Source organism: Peromyscus leucopus, chromosome 3 (assembly GCF_004664715.2).
Source record: "Peromyscus leucopus breed LL Stock chromosome 3, UCI_PerLeu_2.1, whole genome shotgun sequence".
Classification (NCBI taxonomy): domain Eukaryota; kingdom Metazoa; phylum Chordata; class Mammalia; order Rodentia; family Cricetidae; genus Peromyscus; species Peromyscus leucopus.
In genome coordinates, this window is record NC_051065.1 from 125,998,991 (window position 1) to 126,026,435 (window position 27,445).

At 42.3% G+C, this 27,445-nt stretch overlaps 1 protein-coding gene across 6 annotated transcripts in view; it reads right to left on the reverse strand.

The window, feature by feature from the left end:
- Window positions 1-27,445, reverse strand: part of Ccdc91 (coiled-coil domain containing 91) — a 175,052-nt gene that overhangs the window by 21,885 nt on the left and 125,722 nt on the right. For all 6 annotated transcript variants that reach the window (XM_028891644.2, XM_028891643.2, XM_028891645.2 and 3 more), the window contains 2 exons: window positions 25,896-26,072; window positions 4,986-5,099 (listed from right to left, as the gene is read on the reverse strand). In XM_028891644.2, the coding sequence (XP_028747477.1) occupies window positions 4,986-5,099; window positions 25,896-26,072 (291 nt within the window). The remainder of the gene's footprint in view (window positions 1-4,985; window positions 5,100-25,895; window positions 26,073-27,445) is intronic.

Consider the following 27,445-nt stretch of genomic DNA (forward strand, 5'->3'; position numbering starts at 1 on the left):
AGACACTCAGCAGCTGTCAAGAAACATGTCATCACACTCTGGGTAGAATGTCACAACTGCGAGGAGCAAAGTGTTAACGTACTAGACAAGAAACAAGGGAGCATGGTGATGTGACCTGCTCTCTAGAGTTGTCTGTAATTCCAGTAACTGAAATTATCAGAAGTAAAGTAAGTTCACATTGGCTCAATGTTGCCTTTAACAGCTTAAGATGGAAGCGAAACCCCAGAGAACTGCAGCATAGCCAGCCTTAAAGAGACCAGCTATAATTAAGAAATCCTGACAATGTCTTGGCCTCAAATCTTTGAAGTAAAGATAATTGCTCCTTACTCCCCTCTAAAAATCTAAATTAAAAGAATCCTCCCAAGTGAAGGTTATTTTCCTGGAGATGATTTTGAAAACACAGGCCATAATTCTGGTTCTTAAGAGGAAAAAATAATAATCTTTTATTACATTTGGATGAGATTTTATTTTTAGGAATCACCGCCTGGCTGTGAGTGGCCGCTGCTTGCTGGATGCTATTCTCACTTCCTCCCTCATGGAGAGCTCATGTGTACCAGTCTGAACTTATGGGATGGGCTGGAACTCCTATGGGTCATTATAAACCACAAATTCTTCCTCCCCCAAGAAGTGTCTGATCTTTCCCATTGCATTCTCTCCTTTATACCAAACAAAGCCTGTGGCACTACTGATGTTTGCTGTAACAGATGTTCTGGCGGTTTATATATATGACAAGGGAGAGAGTTCTTCAGAACACGAGCGAATGACAACTGCCTAGTTCCATGGTGAGAGAATTCAAGGGCTGACTGGCAGCCCTTGGACACCTGATCGAAGTCAGTGATGCTTCAATAACACATGGCAGGTGTTCTACTCAGCTGCTGCAGCACAAAGCAAAGCTGAGTGTTCCTGGAATGTCATAAACAAGCAGTAGGGTGGATCTGGCCCATCCCGATCTAGAATGGCAGGTACCGCAAGAGTCTGAAAGCACAATTTAAATTCAGCAGGATGCAGTGTGGTTGCCAGTCAGTGTGCCTGTGGTACACAGCCAATGCTCAGGGTAGACATCTGGCCTAAACATCCCGGGCTTTTCTGTGTGCAGTTCATTCTCTGTCCTGTCAACACAGGACAAGAGAACTAAGCCCACTGACTAGTAGACAACTAGCAGATACTATGGAAAACTTTTGGAGAGCTACGCTAAAAATTAAGTTTTTCTATTCCACACCAAATTTACAAAACTGATATAACATTTTCCCTTGGCCTTAGAAGGACAGGTTTTGCAGAGGACTTTTTAAAATTATGACTGGGCTGAATATTTATTTATAATCATTTTAAACACCCAAAATGTCTCATTATTAATTTATTTTCCAATTAATCACAAATTAATCACAAAAATTCTTATTAGTAGGATATTTTGATTATACATTTTTTTTTTTTTTTGTGGTGCAGTACTGTGTGAATAGTGCTGGAGAAATCTGAGCATGCACTGAGACTTCTTAACTAGTGCATAAAGGTTACTCTATCATCCTAGATGTTTGGACTAGATGAATGACAGCTGTACACAACATTTAACAGCACCTCTGTTGATGACACTCATAGGAACGAAACAAAAAACGCCATTCAGACTTTTCACAGTATGAGTTCAGTATTAATTCTAGTATCCTGGGTATATTTTTAACATTCAATAGCATTGAATGATTGATCAGAAAGTTACTGATTTAGACATGTAGAAAAAGCTATTACCTCTTATGGTGACCTGTATTTTACACTATGGGAAAAAATTTTTAAGTTATTTGAGAATTTTAGCATTTTGACTCTTCTATTCCATATTTCTCAGTCCTATAAAAGTAAAACCATACGGGGAAATGTGGAGTGGAGTAGTGTTCATTTCAAACTTTCAGGGCTTTGGCAAGGGTCTGATGCTGCTGAAGGACCCACAGAGCAAGGCCTAGCTCCACAGGAGACTTCCACCAGCAAAGACTTCTCAAAACTTCAAGGCTATTCTAGAGACAAATTTAAGGCCAGCTGGAACCAAGGTCTTAAGGGTTTCTAAGGAATCTGAGTTGAAAATCCTAAGCTTGATCTAGGGTTTTTTTGTTTTTAAAGAGCTAAAGAAAGTTAAGGAAAATTTTTATACTGAAAATGTTATTTGATCAAAACAAAACAAAAAACAAAAAACTATCTTCCAAAGGAAGAGGTGGAGATGAGTTGCCCCAATTACGTTTTTTTTTTTTTTTGGAAAGAGACAAGAATAACAGGAATTTGCTAAAATAAAACAAAGCGAAAAACATTTCCTCTAAGTTAGTTTATAAGCTCTAGTTTTTCTAAGTCCCAAGATAATATATTAAAATTAACTTTACACGGTAAATATGTTATTTTAGAAGCAAATACAGAATTAAGAATCTAAAATTTTCAAGAGTGACATAAAAAGACATATTAACAGCTGCTGCTTTCACTATGGGCATTTTCATGGACTTTTCAAAGTTAGCTTTTCCCTTTGCAAAGACAAAATACCCAGATACTCAAAAGTTTCTCACAGTGTCACCAATACAACTGCAAGCCTAGGGCAAGTGGTAATTTTTCCAATTTTTCTACGTAAGAGGGCTGTGATCTCCCGGGAATCGGTAACAGGAGTGGGATAAGGTTTCAGAACTCACACAGTAAATGACAGCGCCAACACTGAGCTGAATACACATTTCAATCAGCAAAACCCACCTACCAACAAGTGGCTGCTGGGTAATTTTTATTAACGTGCTGAAGACAGTGCTCAGAACAAGTATGGACATGGCACAGGGTGTACATCCTCGCTCCAGCTGGTGTAGCCTATCACTAAGGCATGACCACAACATGCAATAACATAATACAAGAAAGCAAGCCGCGAGAATCTTACGGCACAATGGAGCCTGATTCTGCTGCACCGTCACTGACACTGTTGTCAATGAACTTTACATATCAAATCAGGCTACTTCTCACAAAGAGGTAACTGATAGGCCCTTAACAGATTTGGAGGAACACAGGTCAAATGGCCTAGCCCATAATTAGTTCTTTTTAGACATTAAATTGACATATAGGGGTTAGAGGAACCTAAAAAAGGCATTCTTAATCTTAACCAGATACTTTTATGGTAGCTACATAATACAGAAAAGTAAGAGTTTTGAAAAAAAATTACCCCCAAATGATCTTGTAAATGTGCTTTGCTATAATCCCAGTGCAGATTTACATTTCAAATATAGACTGATTGATTCAGGAAATTATATTAAGTATTCAGAAACAATCTGAATGTCTATCAACAGACAAATTAAGAGAATATACACATAAAACATACCACTCAGCCTTGAAGAAGAAAGTCTGGATTATGTGACCCACCCAGGAGCCTTGAGGGCATCAGGCTAATGGGAACAAGGAAGCAGAGCACACCCTGTTCTGCCAACTCACTCACACTGGGGTTCAGAGAAGTCCAATTCATAGAACTGGGGTGAGGGGAGGGGAAAGAGGCAGCCACTAATGAGCCAACAGCCTTTCAGTCAGAACAATGAATAACTTCTACTGAGCCATTCTACAAGAACCTAGAGCCAGTGACGACGCCTGGGAGACGTCATACTACTGAGGTGGCAGATTTCATGCTGAGTGTTATAAGGAGAACATTAAAGAAGAAAAGACGATAGAAAGGAAGGACCTAGAAGAACCCCTACATTGATTTTAAATCTGTGTTTCTTCACTATTCCAATTAATCCATGTGCATCTGCTATTCCTCTGGGCACAGCTCATAAACTGGATAATCTGAAATAACCTCTGTGGGAAACATTGACATATAATTAAAATACCAACTTCACTTTTGAGTTCAGAATATGAAAATCTATCACGAATCAGGGTGAAAACACTTAAAAAAAAACCAACAATCCCAAAGCAAGGTGCTCAAAGATATAACCACATATAGAGTGCTTCTGTAGTAGACTACTTATCTGGAAACATTCCTTATCGATTTTGTATTCTGATGACAAACTATTTGCTGAAATCTAACAGGACTCACAGATATGAGGAATTTTCTTTGCACCATACAGACTTGACTTCAAGCAGGGAGCACAGGCCTGGAGTGGCCCTGACCTCCCTGCACTCTTAGAGCTTTGCCGCTGACTAAAGGTCAGCAGCCAACACCTTCCACTCGGCCATTCAGCCGACAATTACGTTTAGACACGATGCACCAAATTTCCTTATACACCGTTCCGCTTGCTATGGTGTAGAACGCCTGATAGTTTATAGTATGTATGTGCATGTGGTATATAAGAATTACTATATTTTACATGCATATGTTAGGCATGTAAACAAAACTTATGAAAACGCTTTAGTGTAACACGTTACATCCTTATTATAGTGATTACACACCCCATTTAGCAGTACTTCTTACATTGCCTATTATACTCCAGGTTTGTGGAAAGACAGTAAGTGAAATCTGTTCTACTTTCTAGTCCCCGCAGCTTGTTTTCTGAATTCTGAATAGCATGCTCTGACCTGCTCTAAAACAGAACCAGAGCAATGTGATATTTATTTGCTGACTGTCATGAAATCTGTTAGGACCACAGTCAGGTTAACAAAGAAGGCTCAAGAGCATATGCAAGTGCCTACAAGAATTAAAGGAATCTATAAACACATGGCAGCCCCTCTCAAGTCCAAAACTATCTTCCTGAGTGCTCATTGTTGCTTGGTTCTTGTCTAATAGGATATCTAGAGATAATTGTTTAATATATTAATATATTAATATTAATTAATATATTAATATATCAATATATTAATATTAATATTAATTAATATATTAATATATTAATATATTAATAAATATATTAATATATTTAATATATTCGAGAAAATAACCTCCAAGGAGATTACAAATTTTATACAGAGGGTATTTTTCAATATCTCAACACCATATCACACGTGAAAGCCTCTGCTGTGACAGAGCTTGCACAAAGCAGGGATTCACACAGGACACTTACCCTCCTCTGCTCCCTCACGTACTCCACCAGCTCGTCTCTTGTTCTCTTTACTGCCTCCTCCATGGCCCTTTCACTTCTCTTCTGCTCCTCTATTATTGCTGCTTTGACAGCTTCCTGTTTGGGGTAGGAAAGCACGGTCAGTATGGCATGCACAAAGACACACTTGTGCGTTTATAGAACTGAAGGGCTTTTTTTGGGTGCAGCTCATTCTGTTGCAAGCCAATTTTTAGACTGGAGGGTGCCCCTGTAACAGAGGCATTAGGAGGAAAGAAATGGAATTAGCCATTTTCTGAAGGAAGTGATGAACCTGACAGATGCCACTTGCTTCCTCAGCAACCTGTCACTCCTGGTTTCTGTCAGATTGCCTTCCTGTCCTCTGCACCCACACAAACTCAGTGTTTACTCCTCCACAGCAGTCATCAGATGCAGTCTGGGTAGCAAGCTTTACTACAGACACCTTGGCCTCCTGCCAGGTCAAGATGCTGAGAGCTGGACACCAGGTGGAACTCCTCCACCCTGTTAGCTGCTATTTGAAACCAGACCTCTAGGGAGGAAAGAGGAACTCACTGCCTTACTGAATTGGGTATTGGAAACCTGAGGGACTTCAGAACAGCAGATAAACAGAAAAGGGCTGAGTAGGTAATATTCTAAGACAGACAGACAGACTTCTCAGAAAGCAACATTATTTTCTGCAAAAATAGTACTTTACCCTTATATTTTTAATTAAAATAAATAAAATGATAGTGTTTGTTTGAAATGAATGCTACAAACCACAATTACTTAACTTCCATCTATCCACAGATGTCAGGACTTTCTACTGGGTAACACCATCAAAGAGTATTCTCCTCACTTTTGATTCTTGAGATCTATGCATGTCTTCTCTTAGTTTTTCCTCAATCAGTTTAGACACGTATTCATGACCCAGAAAATATAAAACAATAATGATTCACTACCACAAGTCTATTTACTGTAGGAATTTTGTAGAATGTAAGAAAGTGTGAGCATACAGTGATATACATGCAAACGTGTAAACATGCAAATGTGTACAGAGAACAAGGGGCAGAGCAGGAGGAAAACTGGACATAGAGTCAGATTATACTGTATGTGCTGCCTACGATCTCTGGAAGTTTTCAACTGAAACATGCTCTGAATATTTTATAGTATGGTTTATATTCCTTTATACAGTTGCATAATGACTTATTTTTACCAGTTCTTAATAAGTAAATCACATTTATCATGTAGTTAAATTTTTTATTTCTATGCATATTAAATGTAATTAAGCATCATTTTAAAAGTTACACATGGTTGTAGAAAGGCATAGAAAGCGGGTGATTATAAGATGCAAGGGTCAGATTTCAGATGCCACATAGTTCTCATCTGTGGTCAGCTGCCTCCTGCTCGTGTGTTCACTTGTCAAGTTATCTGCTAAGTGTCCAGTAGTACCTGTAAAACATAATTCCAGATCCGGGAGCCTCCACTCTCCTCCTCTTGATGGGCTGTAATTTACCCACACAAACAGGAAAACAAGAGAAACAGAAGCAACAATATAGAAACAGAGGTCTCAAAAGACACTAGGGCCAATGGGTGGTGCTGACCCAAATTTTAGGAGTTGCTAGGAGAGATGTCTCATGTCTGTCTGCACAGCCCTTCTAAGAGAAGATAGGGTGTGGCCTGTGAGAGGTGCTTGCTGGACACTGGATGCTTGTTACAAAAAAATTTGTCTGACAGTTCTTGTGGGAGTGGCAGGAGAGGAAGAGGAAAAGCCAGGCAGACATCAAAGACCCTGAAAGCTCAAGCCACACTTGTGACCTGGTGCATGGTTCCCAGGAACCCAGTACACTGGCTTCCATTCCTGCCATGTGGGTTGGCAAACACAGGCTTGGTCAATTCCCCACGGTCATCTCAGCCTCTCCCCAAAGACAGCATCTGCCTGATCATCCCCACAACACTCTTCAAACTCACTCTTAATTATCCACAGGGAAGGAAAAGCGTGTGTGAATTCTCATTCCCTTCACTATGGACAAGGGCCAGCCTGTGTCCACACCCAGCCAATGGATCTGCCTGAAGTTAGATTTTCACTCTCTTAATACATGGAAACACGATGTTTCAGTATGGTAGGTGGTGTGATTTGGTGTAATAAGTGCTAACAGAAGCTGGGTGTGCAAGGTTTGGAATTGACAATGTTTGTGTAGGGGAGGATTAGCCCATGCTGTGGCATTAAGGGGTGGGACTTGATGGAGGTACCTACTTCATTGGGGAATTCTAGAAGGGACTAACTAGTCTTGTTCTAGTGGGCTGTGTTAGTTCCTACAAGCTCATCTCTGAATTCCTCACTTCCTGTCTCACCATGTGATCTTTGCTTGTACATAATTCCTGCTGTCCTGCCATAGGCCTGGAGTGGCACAGCACAGGAGGTCTAGGAACAGAATGACAATACTATCCTTCCTGGACTTCCAGCCTCCAAAGTGGTGAGCTACTTTTTTTTTTTTTTTCATAATTACTGGGATCAGTTACATTGTACCTGCACATGTATACACACACACACACACACACACACACACACACACACACACACACACACACACACAAGTGGTAGGTATGGAAAGAGACTGCTCAATGCATACAAAGCTATTTTCAAGGAGGACAGAGTTCTGGTGTCCTATGGCACAGTGGGATAACTACAAACAAAATATTATAGTGAATCTTTCAAAACAAAAAACAACAAATGTAAAAATGTGAGGAATATGTCAAATACCTTGATTTAAAACACACAATATAAACGTGCTGAGACATTAGAGCCCACTGTAATTGTATGTGGGGTTATTATGTTTCTATTAAAAATGAAAGTAACAGATACTTGAATGTCTCAAGCAGGGGGAACTAAGTTTAAGACTAGCCTGGGCTACAAAGCAAATTCAAGGTCCGTCTGAAAAAGAGCTATGTTGTGGCCCAATGGTAGAGCACTTTTGGGTACGTACACTGCCTCAGTTCACTTTGCCTATCATTGAACAAAGTGAGTCAAAGTAGAACTATCATCAGGGTCTCACCTGCCCAGCTACAGTCAGCAGTGTGCAAACCGTGAAGAGTCATGGGTACTTTGTGTGCTTTCCTGTGTGTCAATACACTTCCATTTCCACACAAACTTAAAGCTCAAACTATGTTCAGAAGGGTTTTCTAGAATCTACAACCTAGACACCGATGGAGTAAAAAGAAAACTTTGTATCTCAAAATCCATGTGCTATGCAACAGCCTGTCAGGCCATCTTGACTTTGAAGTAATTAGTCTGCACTGTAATGAATCACAAAAGGAGATGAAGAGAATGCAGGCGGTCCTGGACATGCCACCAGGAAACCAACATACCCCATCAACTCAGACGCTTACTGACCCAGGAGGCAGGATGGGAGCACTGGTGACTCAGATGATGGGGACCCTGAATTCTAAGTAAGCAAAATGCTGTCCTCACAAAAAAATCTTATTCTTTGTATTCGTGAGTCTACGCTAAAAAAATATCCTCTTTGACTATATCGATTTTCACCAACTAAGTGATAAACAACCCCTCATCATATTAGAACCTCCACTTGGTTGAAACCCTAAAGGATTTACTCTCTGGCTTGGTACGGGAAAGCGTTTGCCAGTACCTGTTTCGGCCATGGTCTCCATGCTGGAGAGCTGGGCGGGCTCAGCTCTGCAGGTCTTTGGATCTGTGCTCTCTCCGTATGTGTCATCAGCTGCTCCATCTAATGTGACTACCTATAACTACAGAGGCCTAAAAAGAAGTGCCGCAAAGATGGGGCCACTCTCTTCTGATGACCTCCCATCCTAGGACAGGCTCAGGGACGATGCAGCTACTGTAGCCATGCTGCCCCCACGTTCTCTTCTTGTCTACGGCCTCAGCAAAGTCAAAGGCACCAGGGACGTGTAGATTTTCTAGACGCTGTTAACCACCTGGGATCACGTCAGCCACATTCCTGGGATCCTCCGCATCTGTTTTTATCAGAATCTCTTAGATTCTAGACCTACGTACTGTTTTTGTTGGCTGATCCTTCCTTTGGCAGACCATCTCCTCTAGGAGTTTTTTTTGCCTGGGCATCTGCTTTGTCTGAAAATGTTTTTATTTTACCTCATCATATAGCTGGTGATCTGGATTTCTAGGATGGAAATTTCTGCAGTTTTAAACACTTTGAGAATATGATCCCAGGCTGATTCCTCATCACTGGTACACTGGTTTAGTTTTCCCTCTGGAGTATTGTACCTTTTGACATTGTAACACCTTGTAATACAGAGTTTATTCTAAGAAACATACATTTGAGTTTTTTAAAAATTGCAAAAAAAAAAAAAAATCCAACTTCTTAAGTAAATTTACAATTTTGTATTAGGCCCAATTCCTAGCTATCCTGGGGTGGTGAGGCTTGTGGGCCACAGGAGGGACATACTGTCTAGAATCTAAAAGAATGTATTTGCTTTATTTCTTAAGTTTCATTATGAACCTGGTTATAAGCAGTCAGACATGAGTCTCCATAATTTAGAAAGCTACACCTTCTAACTCTAGATTTAATAAGTGATGAAGGATTAGTACAGAGTTACAACTTTCCAGTTGTGATTGATCTGAGTTCCATATAGCTGCAGGCCTTCTGATGGACTGCCTGATTCTTTTCTATATCAGCATGGATTTACTTTAGCTTTTTAAATTATCACATGATCGTTCCCATTTTTAAATTTTACACATTTTTTTAATTAAAGTATATCACTTCCTCCATCCCCTTCCTCCCTCTAGCACCTTCCAAGATCCCTCCTTGCAAATATACTCCCAAACTGATAGCTTATTTTTCTTTATTATTATTACATATATGTATCTTACATGTAAATACTATATACACACACACACACACACACACACACACAATCTGCTGAGTCTGTTTTTGTTGTTGTGTGGATATGTTTTCAGGGCTGTACTGACATATGCCCTTCTGTATGCTGTGAATATGTGTTGTTCTCATTGGGTGATAATAAAGCAGTTTTGGCCAATGGCGAGGCAAGATAAAGTTAGACGGTACAATCAAACTGAGGATGAAGATGAAGACAGAGTCAGGAGATGACGAGCAAGCAGGACATGTAGAAAATGAGGTAACAGGCTATATGCCATGTGGCTAGACATAGGTAAGAATTATGGGTTAAGTGTAAGAATTAGCAACAAGCCTGAGTTAATGGCCAAACATTTAAAATTAATATAAGCCTCTGATAATTTGGGAAGCAGCCATGGGACAGGGCAGGACAGAGATAAGCTTACATTTACAGGACTGACCGCTCCACACTGAACACCCCATAAGGAGGCTCATCCCTGAGAGGGGCTAATTCTCCTTCCACGAGCAGCCATTAGCTGCCTGTAGTTCTTTGTCCAGGGGTGGGACTCAGGAGGTTTTCCCACCTTCCATTTCAGCACATCTATTACTATTGCCATTGTCCTGGTCTTGCTTATGCAGCCGTTTCTAGGATAGATGGTTTCTCATCAGGATTCCTGGAATTCTGGCTTTTACAATCTCTCTGCCCCCTCTTCCACAATGTTGTCTGAGCCACAAATGAAGGTGCTGTGCTACACATGTATCCACTGGGGCTGGGTTCCCACAATCTGCTGATCTCGGCACTGGTCCAGTTGTGGTATCCTGTGATGGTCTCCATTTGCTGTAAACAGAAGCTTGTTGGATGAGGGAGGGCAGCTACAATTATCTAGCAAAGGTGTCTCAAGGACAAGGAGGACCTCAGGCCATGGTTCTGAATGAAGGCTTGTGCATTTGCTTATGGTGGCAGGTGAGGGACCAGATGGGCTACATCTGTATATTTAGACTCCTCTCTGGAAATCATTTACAACTTCAACTTTTGACTTTTGAGTTTGATTATTTTTAATATATGTTCTTATTCTCTTGCTTTAAAAGTACAGCCTCCTGGACTGGAGAGATGACTCAGCAGTTAAGAACACTGGCTGCTCTTCATGAGGACTTAAGTTTAATTGTCAGCATAGACATGGCATGTCTATAAAAACTGTAACTCCAGCTCTGGGGTTCCAACACTCTCTTCTGGTCCCTGTGGGTACCAGACATACTTGTGCACAGACATGCATTCAGGCACAACACCCATACAAATAAAATAAATTTAAAAAAAACTTAAAAGAAACACAGAGTCGTCTTTGTCTGGTGTGCATGCCTCTATCTCTGAGGAATCAAGGGTAGCTTTTAATAACTTCTTATCCCCCAAATCTTTCCTTTACTCTCTGTGCTCACAAGCAGCCGTCTCTTCATACTTGACTCTTTTGTTTAAAGAGTCATACACTCATGCAGGATGACAACCCAGAGCTTGCAGTTACAGCCTGTGGCCCAGGTCTTGAGAACAGAGCCATCTGGCTGCTTGCTTCCCTGGGGCCATTTCCTATAACAATGTACTTAGGTCTTTCATCTTGGGCTGTCCAGATTCCTCAGGAAAAAAACATCTTCCAGTTCCCATGGCCCTCGGCATCTGAGAACTGAGATGGGGTGGATGGGGAGGTGAGGTTCTCAATACTCGGCACCGAGTGCTCGCCTCTGCTGACCCACTCCACTGGGGGGAACAGCTATATTTCAAAGGGGCTCCTGCTCTTGATGCAAGACCTTGCCTTCTTTCTTATAGTCCAAACCTTCCCTCTATGCAGTTTTCCCTGAGCCACGAGCTGGAAAGTCTCTCAGGCATCCTACACTGAACTGGGTTTTAGAAAGGGGAAAATATCACTGAATCTCCTACATGCTCTTCCCACTGGGGCTGCGTTACTTCTACAGTTTCTAACAATTTCAGACACACAGAAATGTCTCTGTGTGACACACACAGAGACAACAGTTCCTACAGATGCAAAGCACAGTACCCTTAGATGATCATCAATTTTCACCACACTTCACCCATTTTTTTTTCACTAATGTCCCTTTTCTGCTTCAGATGTAAGCAGGAGCAGGAAGACTGCACTTAAATGCCACACCCCAACTCCCAGCCAAAATGCAGCTCTTGGAGTCACAGGATTCCATCCTCATCCCAGTCGCCAGGTTTGTTCTTTTCAAGGTTTGTTTGTCCATCCTCCACCAGTTCAGCCACCCCCACATGAGTCAGGAAGCCCTCTTCCTGCATGTTAAATATCCAGCCATTTCCAGAAAGCATTTGTAACACTCTCCTGTTTGGGTGTGTCATATTCAAGGCTATCTCATGAGTATTACCAAGAATATTTAGCTCTTATCATTAGTAAATTACTTTTCAATTTGGCCTCATTCAAAATTTCAGGACATTGGTAAAATGCAGCCAACACACAACATGATGACCTCTAGTCCAGTTCCCAAGGTCTCCTGTTGCCACCTGGAGCCCAGAGAACATAGTCTTCGTGGTCCACATCTCCATCAGCAGTTGGCCTTGGAGGATACTTGCTTAATCCCCTGGTTTGATTCCCAGCACCCACATGGCAGCTCACAACCATCTGTTACTCTAGTTCCAGGGGATCCAATACCCTCTTCTAACTACCATAGGCAAAAGGCAGGCATGTGGTGAACATACATGAAAATAAAACACTCATACACACAAAATAAAATAAAAAAATTTTAAAAGAACAATACTAGGCTAGAGGGAACAACATATATGAAGATAATATTCTATTGTTACTATTTTATTTATTGTTTATTTTGTTTTTGTTTTTTGAGTGTGTCATGTACCAGAGCACTGGTTCTCAACCTTCCTAAAGCTATGACCTTTAAATAATACAGTTCCTCATGTTGTAGTGACCCCTAATGATAAAACTGTTTTCTTTTTTTTTAAAGCTAAATATGAATTTATTTTTAAGATATTCAATTACTTATGTGTTAAATGTTTGTGCTCCCAATAATCAGAAAAATGGTAAAACACCTTAGTTATTACAATCAGGCAAAACAATATTAACAAACTTTTTAAAAAGTAAAGGTAATGTCTAAAAATATGTCAGTTACATTGAAATATTATGTGGCATTTTTTAAATTTTATACAATATATTTGATCATATTCTTTCCCCTCCCCAAACTCCTCCCATATCTTCCTCAACCAACAAACTACATGTTCACAGAGAATCACAACTGGACAATGTCAAAGAGTGTGAGACTTTGGAGCATCAGTCCTAAAAGGGACATCTTCATCAAACCCCTCCCCACAAATCTCAGTGATTTATGCAGAAGAGGCAGAAAAACTGTAGGAGCCAGAGATGATGGATGACTCTGAGGAAACTGTCTTCCAGGTACAGCAGGACTAACAGATAATGAACTCACAGAAACGGTGGCACCATGCACAAGACTTGCACAAACACAACACAGGGGAAGTGGACACAAAGTCTCACTCCCATCCAAGAAGGTATTGGCAATTGACAGCTTCCGTGAGAAAGAAAATCAGTTGTTTTTTTTAATGGAGTATGTCACCAGTGTATTAATCATACTCCAGGGAAGACCTTATGCCAAGGAGTAGTTGGCTAACAGAATATGGACTACGTGTGTGTGTGTGTGTGTGTGTGTGTGTGTGTGTGTGTGTGTGTGAGAGAGAGAGAGAGAGAGAGAGACAGAGAGACAGAGAGACAGAGAGAGACAGAGAAACTTTTAAAATATGGTTTGTTTGATTTTAAGAAAGAAAAATAACAATGTAAGACACAAAAAAGTGTTGCCATGAAGTAATCTGCAATAACCATTATATTGTATATACTTCAAACTTGTAATATTTATAATCTCCTATAATGCACACTTCAGACTCAGTTTATATAACCATCCCTGGCTTTGGAAATGTCATTGGTCCTGGGTTTGTAAGGCACTCTGCTGTTTTCTATCTCTGTGCCCCTATAACTGAGGTTATAGGGTGGTCCTTTGTTATATGTTATATGTCTGACAAAATCTATGTAAGAATCTAATAATATTTCAATTCCACAGCAATAAAAGGAATAAAACTGACATAAATTCAAGCATACATCATATTCAGAGACTGGATGGCTTAATTTTGGTATTTCTCTCATAACGTTTCTTTAGATTCAATGCAATTTGAAAGGATTTTTTAAAAGAAATGAACTGGCTTATTTGCTTCTTATTACCAAAACAAACTAGACTCCCTGAATTCACTTCATGAGACATACAAAATAAATTAACATGAGTGAAATTATTTAAAGATTTCCATTCTCTTAATTACTTCCACCTTATTATTACTGCACCACCATACAGAAACAACTAACAATGGAAATATTAGCTTCAACCTACAGTTTCAGACCATCATGGATAATAAAGATTTGCTGGAAATCTCAGTTCACAGTGCTGAAAACTTGTGGAAGAGACTGTCCATATCACAGAGGACATGTAAGCAGAGACAGCAACAGGAATCCAGGACCAGGTGGAATGTTCCAAGACCAATCACTAGAGACCTACATCTTCCAGCTAGGTTCTACTGGACTGACAAAATCATACCACCAGCTGGAGACCAGTAGTTCAAAACATGATTCAGGGCCAACACATAAACATCAAGCTACTATAATCAATAAACATATTAAGCATGTAAATAGAGGCATAGGGAAAACTGTTTTCATTGCTACTTTATAACTGTAATTTTGCTATTGTTATGAATTGTAATGTCACTTCCTTCTTAAGAAGGGTTAGGGGACAATGCTCAATCTCTTTGAGAAAATTTAAGCCCTAATTATAATATCTGAGAATGTGTGGCTTCTAAGAAAACACAGCCCCCAAATTACAGAGGCTGTGCTAGGTTGTGAACCAAGAGGCTGCAGCGTCAGATGGGATGTAATAGGTCCAATCTCTCCTTCTAGGCTTATCTACAGATTATCAACACGCATCAGATATTTAATACAAAACAGATTTTTAATCTCAACAAAACTTGAGCCTTTTTCAAAACTTTAATATAATAGGAATTTGTTCTTAAAAACCACAATTTACTGAGAAATGGCTCTGAGGATTGATAGGTCTGGCCAAATGAAACCACCACCCCAATTCAGTTTATCACAATTCATATTATCACCAGACAGAAGTTCCCAAGGCCCTGGTACTACTGTGTAACTTCTACCACAACATTCTCTCTCCTTAAGAATTCATGTGAGTGTACCATATAACCTGCATACTAATTCCCCAACTCTGGCTTCCTTCCTATATCTAAGGAATTCCCCATCAGTGACTCTGTCAAACACATAGCTGTGATACTTTTTTTCCCTCTATCATAGCCTTTTTTTTTTACTATGGCTCCTTCTCAACTGACCTTATATACTTCATAAGGGCCAACTCTGTGTACCAAAACCATCTCTAGAATTGACAACATGGGGTCAGTGCTCAGCAAAAATTACAGAATAAATGAATAGCAGGAGAATAATGCCACCTAAGGGTTTTCTTATATAATTATCTATTCCTATCCAAGACAAATCAGTACTTCATACTAAAGATGAGAAGCTTGGGGTGGGGAAATGGAGGTCGGGGGTGGGGACAACTTGTGGCAACTTCAATGCCTCTAGAGATAGGCAGCCTGGACCCGACAAGGTCAGATGTCCATTGTGATGCGCTATAGAACCCCTGTATCTTCACAGTGGTGTAGGCAGGTGGGGCTGGGGAGATGGCTCAGTCATTAAAATGCTTGCTATGCAAGCCTGAGGACCTAGATTTACTGAGATTCAACCTGCAAGAACCCAGATAAAAATCTGAGCATAGTAACATATGCTTGTAATCCCAGCATGTGGGAAGCAAGCAGAGATAGGACACCTCTGGGGCTCCCTGGACAGTCATTCTAGGCCTAACCAGAAAGCCCAGGAACAGGAAACAGTCCACCTTGAAGGGGGGGTAGCGGGGGGACCGCCCTGACCCCCAGCTTCCAGGTGCTCAAACATGAACCTCCATAAGAAGCGCACACACTTGGGGTGATAACGGCACCTGCCTCATAACGTAGCTGGTTAGGAAGAATGTAGTGAAAAAGTAAAAAGTTAACTCAGACACATTAGCAACTAACCAGAAAAGTGCGTGCCACTCACTGGAGGTGATGAGCCAATGCTGTGATGGTCACTGCTGATGTCAGGACAACCACTAGCAGCTCCTCTTAAGACTTCCACTCCCCACAGGAAGCCTTTCATCTATTCCTCCCCCAATCCTTAAAGCGGCTTCTTTGTCTAGAATAGCCTATAAAGTCATGGAGAATAAAGCTGCCCGAATGACCCCAGAACATGAAGACCATCACTGTTCTCCTTGTTTACGATACAATCATGTCCTGTCAACTTCTGTAACACTTCCTATCTGAGGGGCTTTCCAAAGGATAACAAGGACATTAGTTTTACATCTAAAACTCACAGCTACAGTGCTCCAGGGTAGGAACAGAAAGCAGGGACACGATTTCAGATTCCTATCACTAATAAACCAAGGGGAAGTCTATTTATAAGTTATATTTCTGGCTTAGCCACATAACTCATTTAGGAAAATTAATTTAACCTGTGGGAAAATTTTCAGAGCAGTTTATAATAACTCATTCATTTTTTTCAACTAGTTTTCCCTGGGGGATGCAACCAATTCATAAAGTGACGCCTACAAATTTATTTTAAAATTTGGGATAAGGCTAGTTGTGGCAGATGTGCCTGGAATCCTGGCACTCAGGAGGTGGGGGCAAGAGGATCAGGAGTTGGGGACATCCTCAGCTATTTAGTGAGTGTGATTCTAGCTCTGTGCATGACTGTGTCTCTAAAACAACAATAAAACTCTGGGCTGAATAAAAGGAGGTCACAGGAAGGAGCTTCCAGAAAGTCTATTCTTCAGTGGCAGGCACTGTGTCATTTCTAAATGTCTATTTAAGCTGGAATTTTACACCTATAATTTTATTTCTCTTATTTTACCTATTAAATTCATTAATTTACTTTTCCCTTTATATTGAGAGTTTTAGAAAAAAATCAAGATATAATCACATCATATGATGCCAGCAAGAATGGAAAATGAAGCCTTGATGATCTCGTCCCATGAACACTCAGAACCAACAGCAACACAGGCACAAACAGCCCTCACAAGAAGCCACACACACGGAGTTCATTTTCCCTGGGTGAGCATGGAGTCAACCACATCAAAGCCACCAGGACATGGTGACAGGGAGCCCCTTTGCTCAACAAATCTGCCGAAGGGAAGGGTGGTGGACTGGCCCCACCCCACCAGTCTTCCTGGGAGTGCGCATGGCACTGTCACCTGTCAGCAATGACAAAGGCTGTTCCTGAGGCCCAAAGAGGCAGGTAAGAAAGAAGATGGCGGATGGTGTTACATCAGCACAAGAGCAGTCCCAGCTCTGTCCGGAAGAGAACTTCATGGCTCCTTCATGGGAGAAGAAGAGCTGAAGCAAGGCTTCACATATGCAGGGCTTTCAGGGAGGAAAGCCTCTACTGGGGGTCGGGGGCAGGGGAATGAAGTGAGACAGTACATGCCAGAAAGACAGACAGACAGAGCTGACAAGATACACATAGGGAGCTTCTCAGAGGCTGTGCTTACCTCTGATCAGGCTGATGACTGAGGAAGAATGGAGAAGCTAGCTGGTTTTTCTAATGTACAAACAAACTCAAAATATTAAAAATAAACATGGAACCTGATCTGTGAAAGGTGACTTCAAGGAGAACCCACCTCGCCCTGCCAGGATGGGCACTGTAGGAAGACAGGTCAAGGGTCGAGGAACAGGAACTGTGGTCAGCAGTCATAGGACAATCTGCATGGATGAGTCTCAACAGCACCTCTGAGCCTATTGTATGACCTGGGCATCCCAGGCCTACACAGATGCACATAAAAAGACTATGAGAATTCAGTGACTAGTGTGTAAGCCTGGTGACTCACAAGAGGAGACATCAGCAGGAACTAAGGCAGAACTGATGACAGGTCCAGCTGTGGATAGCAGAAGCCCAGGGACACTGAGGAACGTTCAGGGCATTTCTGTGCTAATAACTGGCTGCTGTAGAAGACACACAGTAACATTTCCACATGAAACCTCTACGTGATATCTGATGCCATCAAAAAAAGCCAATGGTGATGACTCTTGGTGACTGTGCTGGATTGTGGGATCAGATGTCCACTAGTGTAGAGTTAACTGTAAGAGACTTCCGTCCCTGACTTGTCTTAGGACAGGACATTTTCTGAAACACATTTGGTGAGCTAGACACTTGGACCTCCTAGGAGACATTGGGGCAGGCAGAGATCATATACAAAGCTCTCAAATAAGCAAGGTCAGACAATTTTTAAACACATGACTCAATCAAACTCAGGTTGTGAGAGAAAATAACTGTGGAAGACACATGATCTGGTGTGGTAGTATTGTGTTCCCCAAAATATTGTGCACCCTAATAAACTTATCTGGGGTCAGAGAACAGAACAGCCACTATATATAGAGGCCAGAAAATGGTGGCACACACTCCTTTAATCCTATTTTTTTGGGAGGCAGAGATCCATCTGGATCTTTTTGAGTTTAAAGCCACACTGGAAACAGCCAGGCATGGTGACTCACACCTTTAATCCCAAAAAGTGAGCCTTTAATCCCAGGAAGTGATGGCAGAAAGAAAGGTATATAAGGCATGAAAACCAGGAACTAGAAGTATTTGGCTGGTTAAGCTTTCAGGCTTTTGAGCAGCAGTTCAGCTGAGATTCATTCTGGATGAGAACTCAGAGGCATCCGGTCTGAGGAAACAGGATCAGCTGAGGAACTGATGAGGTGAGGTGGCTATGGCTTGTTCTGCTTCTCTGATCTTCCAGCCTTCACCCCAATATCTTGCTCAGGTTTGTTTTTATTAATAAGACTCTTTAAGATTCATGCTACAATCTGGTGGCACAGCCATATCTGAATGAAATGGCAGAAGTCATAAAGCCAACACAGCTGCTTGACAAAGATCCAGCAGAGCTGAGCCACATGATGGCCGCCATGCCACCTTTGGTTTTCATCTCCACCTGTTACATACCTGGGGCATTTTTAATATTTGTACAGTTTGAGGATATTGGGTTGATGTAAAATTCCTTATGAATCATTTATGCTTTCTCCCAGGAATGCTGCTTCTAAGCTTCCCCAGGAAAGTCCTGAACATACTATTCCCCCCTCCCACTTTTAGGGAGATATCCTTATCTACTTGAAGGTCTTCCTTATGCCTTGGAGGTTGTGACACATAAAGAAGCCAGAGGTCTCTTCATAAGGCTATGAGACATTCTTGAAACATCTGTCTCTGTACTTACACAGGAATAAGATATTCAAAACAAAGTAAACTTAAAAAGGCCAACAAGATTTGGTGGGCTGGAGTTGTTCACAGTTCAGATTCCAAGCCTCTTCCCACTGTACACTCAGGCAATTACATGGCATATACCTCTGCCCTTCACAGAGACATATTGATGAGCAAAGTGTGGAGGGGAAAGATGATAAAAGTATGAGGTGCCAGGACCCCCCTCTCTCAGATAAGTTAGCTCATACAGAGCCAAGTAATGTCATTTGACCAAGGAACAACAGAATGCCAGGATTAGACATATAGACAAATTCTATGAAGATATAAATGTGAACATTGATTGTACTATGCCAGAATTTGAATAGTAACTGCAGCAGCCTTAGCCTGAGGATTTTCCTGGGCACTTTGACCACTAAGAGTTAATAATACAATGGCTTGGGAAATGGCAAAATGCCCAGGGTGGCTTGAAGATTTTGTTTTGGTCTAGAGTCCTTGAAGCAACGAAAGCTATGAGTCTGTGAACCGACTGTCATATGCTTCTAGAGTCTTAAAACTGGGTTATTGAGTAAGAATGATAACTCTGTTTATTAATGATATCCATACTTGAGGGAAAATGATTGGAAATGATAACTATGTTCTGTCATAGTTTATTAATGGTGACTAAAAGATGAGCAAAAGGAAGTGGAACACATGTCCAAAAACAAAAATGATATGATCTGTCTTTGGAACATAATAGATGTATCCCTGCTTACTAAATTTTGTATGAATAAAGAAGCACTCTGGCTGCTAGTCAGTCAGGCTGCAAGATTCTCCAGACTATCATGGCCTGGCTCACTTCCTTCCCCTGCCAACTCCTTACATCCTCTGCTGGGACCTGTCCACTGCCAGGGATGGCCCCTGGCAATCTGGGCACAGCAGGAAGAGTCACATGCAGCAGGTACACCTGCTCTGGGTAGGGAGAAAGAAGGTGCCATTCTGAAAGTTCATGAACAGGCTTCAGAAGACCTGTGGTTCTCAAGGAGCCCAGGCACTCGGGACACAGAAGACAATGGCTTATGAATGCAGACAAAAACTGAGTTCTTCATGATGCAGAATAAAGTCTTAGTCTTTTAAGCCATTATTAGGTATTTCTGACTGATTTTCTACCTATCTGTGGATTTTATTTTACTGTTTCTTTGAATAGTTTTTGGTTTCCAAACAATGCACATTTAAAATAATACAAAGCAGTGACTCAGAAACAAATCTTTTCTGTTCTTCTATATTTATTCCCCACTGTGTGACTGCTAAAACACATTGTTTGTTTGTTTGGGACTGTCTCATGTAGTAACTTTTGGGGATTAATTCTGCAAAACCTGCAGTCTTCATCATATGTATTACTGAAGTTTCTTATTTGTGCTTTACATTAGTGATCTACTAAAAGGTGGAGGCATAGATTTCCTTACTATTTCAAATTACTGAGCTTTCCACCCTTTTTCAGAAGGTTCCCTTGCTATAACAACCTGGACACTAATTATAGCTCTATATCCTACCTAGTCTCTACTCTCTGAATCTCAGCCAGAGGCCAGCGGGTCACCGGCCCCTCTCAGGGTGTGTGTGACCTTAGCCAGAGGCCAGCAGGTCACCGGCCCCTCTCAGGGTGTGTGACCTTAGCCAGAGGCCAGCAGGTCACAGGCCCTTCTCAGGACATGTGTGACCTTAGTCAGAGGCCAGCGGGTCACAGGCCCCTCCTCAGTGTGTGTGTGACCTTAGTCAGAGGCCAGCGGGTCACAGGCCCTTCTCAGGGTGTGTGTGACCTTAGTCAGAGGCCAGCGGGTCACAGGCCCTTCTCAGGGTGTGTGTGACCTTAGTCAGAGGCCAGCGGGTCACAGGCCCCTCTCAGGGTGTGTGACCTTACCAGAGGTCAGCAGGTCACAGGCCCTTCTCAGGGTGTGTGACCTTAGCCAGAGGCCAGCGGGTCACAGGCCCCTCCTCAGTGTGTGTGACCTTAGTCAGAGGCCAGCGGGTCACAGGCCCCTCCTCAGTGTGTGTGTGACCTTAGTCAGAGGTCAGCAGGTCACAGGCCCCTCCTCAGTGTGTGTGTGACCTTACCAGAGGCCAGCGGGTCACAGGCCCCTCCTCAGTGTGTGTGTGACCTTAGTCAGAGGCCAGTGGGTCACAGGCCCCTCCTCAGTGTGTGTGACCTTACCAGAGGCCAGCGGGTCACAGGCCCCTCCTCAGTGTGTGTGACCTTACCAGAGGCCAGCGGGTCACAGGCCCCTCTCAGGGTGTGTGACCTTAGCCAGAGGCCAGCAGGTCACCGGCCCCTCTCAGGGTGTGTGACCTTAGCCAGAGGCCAGCAGGTCACAGGCCCTTCTCAGGACATGTGTGACCTTAGTCAGAGGCCAGCGGGTCACAGGCCCCTCCTCAGTGTGTGTGTGACCTTAGCCAGAGGCCAGCGGGTCACAGGCCCCTCTCAGGGTGTGTGACCTTACCAGAGGCCAGCGGGTCACAGGCCCTTCTCAGGGTGTGTGACCTTAGCCAGAGGCCAGCAGGTCACAGGCCCCTCTCAGGGTGTGTGACCTTAGTCAGAGGCCAGTGGGTCACAGGCCCCTCTCAGGGTGTGTGTGACCTTAGTCAGAGCTTTCCAAAGCCATTTATAGAAAATGAGTTCTTCCTCTAGATTTTTCCTCTTTAGTGTTTTCCAGTCTGTACTGTACCCCAACCGGTATTTCTGTAGCTGAGATGATAATCATCACCATCCCTGTCACTGACAAACATCCTAGACACAGGGCTTTCCTATGGGGCAGGATGGATCTGGTAGGAGTTGGGAAGAAGAACGGGAATATGATCAAAATTCACTTATTCACAAATGAAATTCTCCAAGAATTAATAGAAAGACTGTATTGAAACAGTAAAAGTACTTACTACACTGAACACAAAAAACAAAGCGCAGGTTTTGCAGGAAGCTGCAGGGCCGGTCACATGACAATCCTCCAGGCATGCAGCCTCTGTGGGGCTGCAAACCTGGCACCTCATGGGGCCACAGACTGGCTTGCACAGCTATGCCCTGTCCAAAGCTGCACCAAGGAGACGGAAATGTAAGGAGCTGGTTAGAACTTCAGGAAGCCAGCTTAGGAATATTTAACCATTTTTTTCTTGAATAAATATTTGGATGGGTACAAGAATTTGGAAAAATTTGGATAACTTTTACTAATATTTTCCTACTTTTATAAAGCTGATTTTGGTGGTACTTAATCCATCAATCTAACAGGCCACAGTCTTCCTTTCAAAGAATGTTAATATTTGCCTAATTCCTTCTTTGGTATATAAAATTTACAATTTAAGTATTTAATCAATTTGGGATATATTTTACACAGAAAGTTCAGAAGGCAATGGGAAGCCAATTGCAGTATTTTAAAAAACTTTCCTAATTAAAATTCTTTTGAGAATTTAATAAAAGTAAAATTTGTCTTTGCAGAAAAATCTGCACATATGTACAGTTTTGTGTAATTTTAATAAATTCTTAGACTACCTTGGCCTTCTTCTAGGGAATACAGACTCAAAGCATGGAATCTGTCACATGATCACTGTATGTATCAATCCTAGGAGGGACTGGGTATTTCTGGATTGGTGCCTGCTCCAGTGTTCTCCCAGCCTGTTTGTTCTTAGACAACAGCACTGTTTCAGCTAAACCGGGCACTTCTCTGCTCCGCTCTCCTCTGAAACACTAACCTGTGCACAGCAAGCTCCTCACGCCTCTGCAGCTTTGTTTTTTCATGACAACTGACCAACAAACACTTGACAGGACCACCAAACACTTGACATGACCACCAAACACCTGACAGGACCACCAAACACTTGACATGACCACCAAACACCTGACAGGACCACCAAACACTTGACAGGACCACCAAACACTTGACAGGACCACCAAACACCTGACAGGACCACCAAACACCTGACACGACCACCAGACACTTGACACGACCACCAGACACTTGACAGGACCACCAAACACTTGACAGGACCACCAAACACTTGACACGACCACCAAACACCTGACAGGACCACCAAACACTTGACACGACCACCAAACACTTGACAGGACCACCAAACACTTGACACGACCACCAGACACTTGACAGGACCACCAAACACTTGACACGACCACCAAACACTTGACAGGACCACCAAACACTTGACACGACCACCAGACACTTGACAGGACCACCAAACACTTGACACGACCACCAAACACTTGACAGGACCACCAAACACTTGACACGACCACCAAACACTTGACACGACACAAACACGACCACCAAACACTTGACACGACACCAAACACTTGACACGACCACCAAACACTTGACACGACCACCAAACACTTGACAGGACCACCAAACACTTGACACGACCACCAAACACTTGACACGACCACCAGACACTTGACACGACCACCAAACACTTGACAGGACCACCAGACACCTGACAGGACCACCAAACACCTGACAGGACCACCAAACACTTGACAGGACCACCAAACACTTGGCACGACCACCAAACACTTGGCACGACCACCAAACACTTGACATGACCACCAAACACTTGGCACGACCACCAAACACTTGGCACGACCACCAAACACTTGACATGACCACCAAACACTTGACACGACCACCAAACACTTGACACGACCACCAAACACTTGGCACGACCACCAAACACTTGACAGGACCACCAAACACTTGACACGACCACCAAACATTTGACACGACCACCAAACACTTGACATGACCACCAAACACTTTACCGACCACCAAACACTTGACAGGACCACCAAACACTTGGCACGACCACCAAACAAACACTTGGCACGACCACCAAACAAACACTTGACACGACCACCAAACACTTGACACGACCACCAAACACTTGACACGACCACCAAACACTTGACACGACCACCAAACACTTGACACGACCACCAAACACTTGACACGACCACCAGACACTTGACACGACCACCAAACACTTGACAGGACCACCAAACACTTTACCGACCACCAAACACTTGACATGACCACCAAACACTTGACAGGACCACCAAACACTTTACCGACCACCAAACACTTGACACGACCACCAAACACTTGACAGGACCACCAAACACTTTACCGACCACCAAACACTTTACCGACCACCAAACACTTGACACGACCCCTTTGTCAGCTTCCTATCATCTTTTAAAAGGCTGGGTTACTATTTTTCTACTACTGTATCTAAAGAAATGCTTTTCTACTACTGTATCTAAATGGCACTGGGGAGAAACAGGAAGTCACTTTAGTTATTAATACAGCAAAGAGTAAGTTTGATTGTAGCTACTTATTTGATTATCCTAAATAGTCAGGTGAGGTATGAGCTTCACAGAGCATTCCACAAAAGCCATGTTTCTGCCACTTTCCCTGAGTAGGAGTATAGGCTTTAAGCAATGGAATGTCAGCTGTATGACTAACTGAAGTCAACATGTGGAAATGACTCCGAATGCATCTGACAGGCCAGCACACTCACATTGCTTCCCTTATAGCCACTTCCTGCCCAGGGTCCCCTGTGTGCAATCAGAGAAATTCACATTCAGATAGACAGGCTCAAGCAAAAGCTTACACTGCTAAGAATCTTCATTACATTCTCAACTTACAGGGGACACATTTTGTGCTATCTGTGTTTTGGTCTTATTAGCCCAAGCAGGCTGCAAACTTGCTACACAGCTGAGGCTGGTATTCAACCACCGATCTTCCTGCCTCTATTTCCTGAGCTAGGATTACAGGTGGGCACTGTCATGCCCAGATTTTGAGGGGACACATTTTAAATGGTATGTTGTGCTATACCATATAGAAGCCTGACATCCTATAGAGAAAATAGGTCTCTTTATGTATTTGTCTTTTATTCAAGCACCTCTGCCCATACAAAGTGGGAGATCATGGGCAAAAGTTACTCTGTAGGGAGGACATGCTGGCTCACTGCATGTCCTCTCAGGAGACCATGGGGAGACTTGTGAGGTTATGTTAGCTATTGCTGCCAACTAAAGACACACAGGTACATAAGTCAGAAATAATTTATTTGAATCAAATTGCTTTTCTAATCAAATACATTATTTACTGTGTGAATGTGCACATATTCCTGCATGCATGCACATGTGTATGCATGAAAGATAGGAAAGGGGAGAAAGAAAATGAATGAATGGATGAATGAATGAATGAATGTGGGGTGCTTAATACAGTTAGAATGACAAAATAGAAACATAGATTCTAATCTTTCTTTCTTTCTTTTTTTTTTTTTTTTTTTTTGGTTTTTCGAGACAGGGTTTCTCTGTGTAGCTTTGTGCCTTTCCTGGGACTCACTTGGTAGCCCAGGCTGGCCTCGAACTCACAGAGATCCGCCTGGCTCTGCCTCCCGAGTGCTGGGATTAAAGGCGTGTGCCACCACCGCCCGGCTGATTCTAATCTTTCTTAAATAAAAGAAAAACATAAAATATGTTATAGGATTTTTAATACTAGTAAGGTAAAAAATTATTGAATATTTTTTTAAAAAAAACAGGTCAAAACAAAAATACTGTGATAAAAATAAAATACCTGCCTCCTAAAAGTAAGGTAGCAATAGCAAGGTACTTTCTCCTTTGAGGGATGGGGACCAAGGAGCCACACTTCTAGGTGACTTACCTGACTCATCACGCGCTGCTCCTGGACGGCGGCCTGGATAGCCTCTGCTACCCTTTCCTGATCTCTTGCATGTTCTGCCTTCCACATTTCCCGTTCTTCAGCATGAACTTTTTCCAGATTTTTCCTTTCTTCTTCCACTGCTTTGGTGATGACATCTTTCATCGCTTCTTTCTCAAGCTTAAAAAAAAAAAAAGGCCAAAACAGAAATGTTAACAATAAGTTCAAATCCCAGACATTAAACTTAACACACAGTCCCAACATTGCTGCATTTCTGTATGTTACATAAAGGCACAGTGCATTCAATCATTTTGATACAGATTTCCCCCTTCACCTCCTGATATTTCTCCACTTTAAAGAAATCAAGCCTTAGCTTAAAGCAGCAGACAACAAAAAGTAGGTCTTAAAAGTTATTTATGGGGACTGGAGAGATGGCTTAGCAGTTAAGCGCACCAGCTGTTCTTCCAGGGGATCCGGGTTCAATACCCACACCCACAGGGCAGCTCACAACTATCTGTAACTCTAGTTCCAGGAGATCCAGCATCCTCACACAGACATACATGTAGGCAAAGCACCAACACATATAAAATAAAAATAAATACATTATTGTTTAAAAGTTATTTATGATAAGGAAGAAACTACAGTAAACTGAAATATGTCTTTCACAGTCTGTTACAACCTAACTCTTTCCTGTATTTTCAAAGACTCCTGTAATTAATTAAACATGACTTCTAAACTGCTGATCTTTGGAAAACACGGATTCACCGCCTCACTCCTTCAGAAGTCTGCACACTTCCTTGTTACCTGGCAGGTGACATTCGTGTCCGTTCGCACGTCCCCACTCTCACCATCAACCTCCAAGTCCCGGAAAGCACACGGGGACTGTCCCAACTATTACCTTTGCTCGGTCTCCCTCTGTCTCCATTCAAGCCAACAGCCTGACCTTTTGTTCTTCCTGGATCCACTCTCTGTTCAGAACTTGGCTCTCATCAGCTACTCCTCACATGTGTTGAATTCATCGTAGACTTCTGCACTTGTTTACTTTGGCTTTTAAGCTGTTTGTCCATTTATTCGTCTCCTACGCCACACTGCACATGCCCTCTACCAATGCTCTCCTGTGTCTAGCATCCTATTTCCCAGAAGCTAATGCCCATTTCCATTAATGACACACCTAAGCCACACAGCGCCACACACCTTTGTAGCTACAGACTCAAATTTAGAAGACTAGCCACTTCTTCAGGCTCATTTTAAAGGTAGTTTATTATTTAAAAACATTTTAATGTGGACATTTTATAGCCATGATAATTTAATTAGCTACTCATTGCCTTGTTGATAAGCAGGCATTTTTATCCAACTGTAGGTTCCATAAGAAATGACAAAAATCATAACAGTTCTTGGACCACCACTCTCAACAAAGTGAGATTACATATGCCATCCAAATAGTTGCTATGGCTACTGAACCTACTTCTAAATCACAAGCATATCTGTTTCTCTCTCTCTCGTCTCTCTCTCGTCTCTCTCTCTCTCTCTCTCTCTCTCTCTCTCTCTCTCTC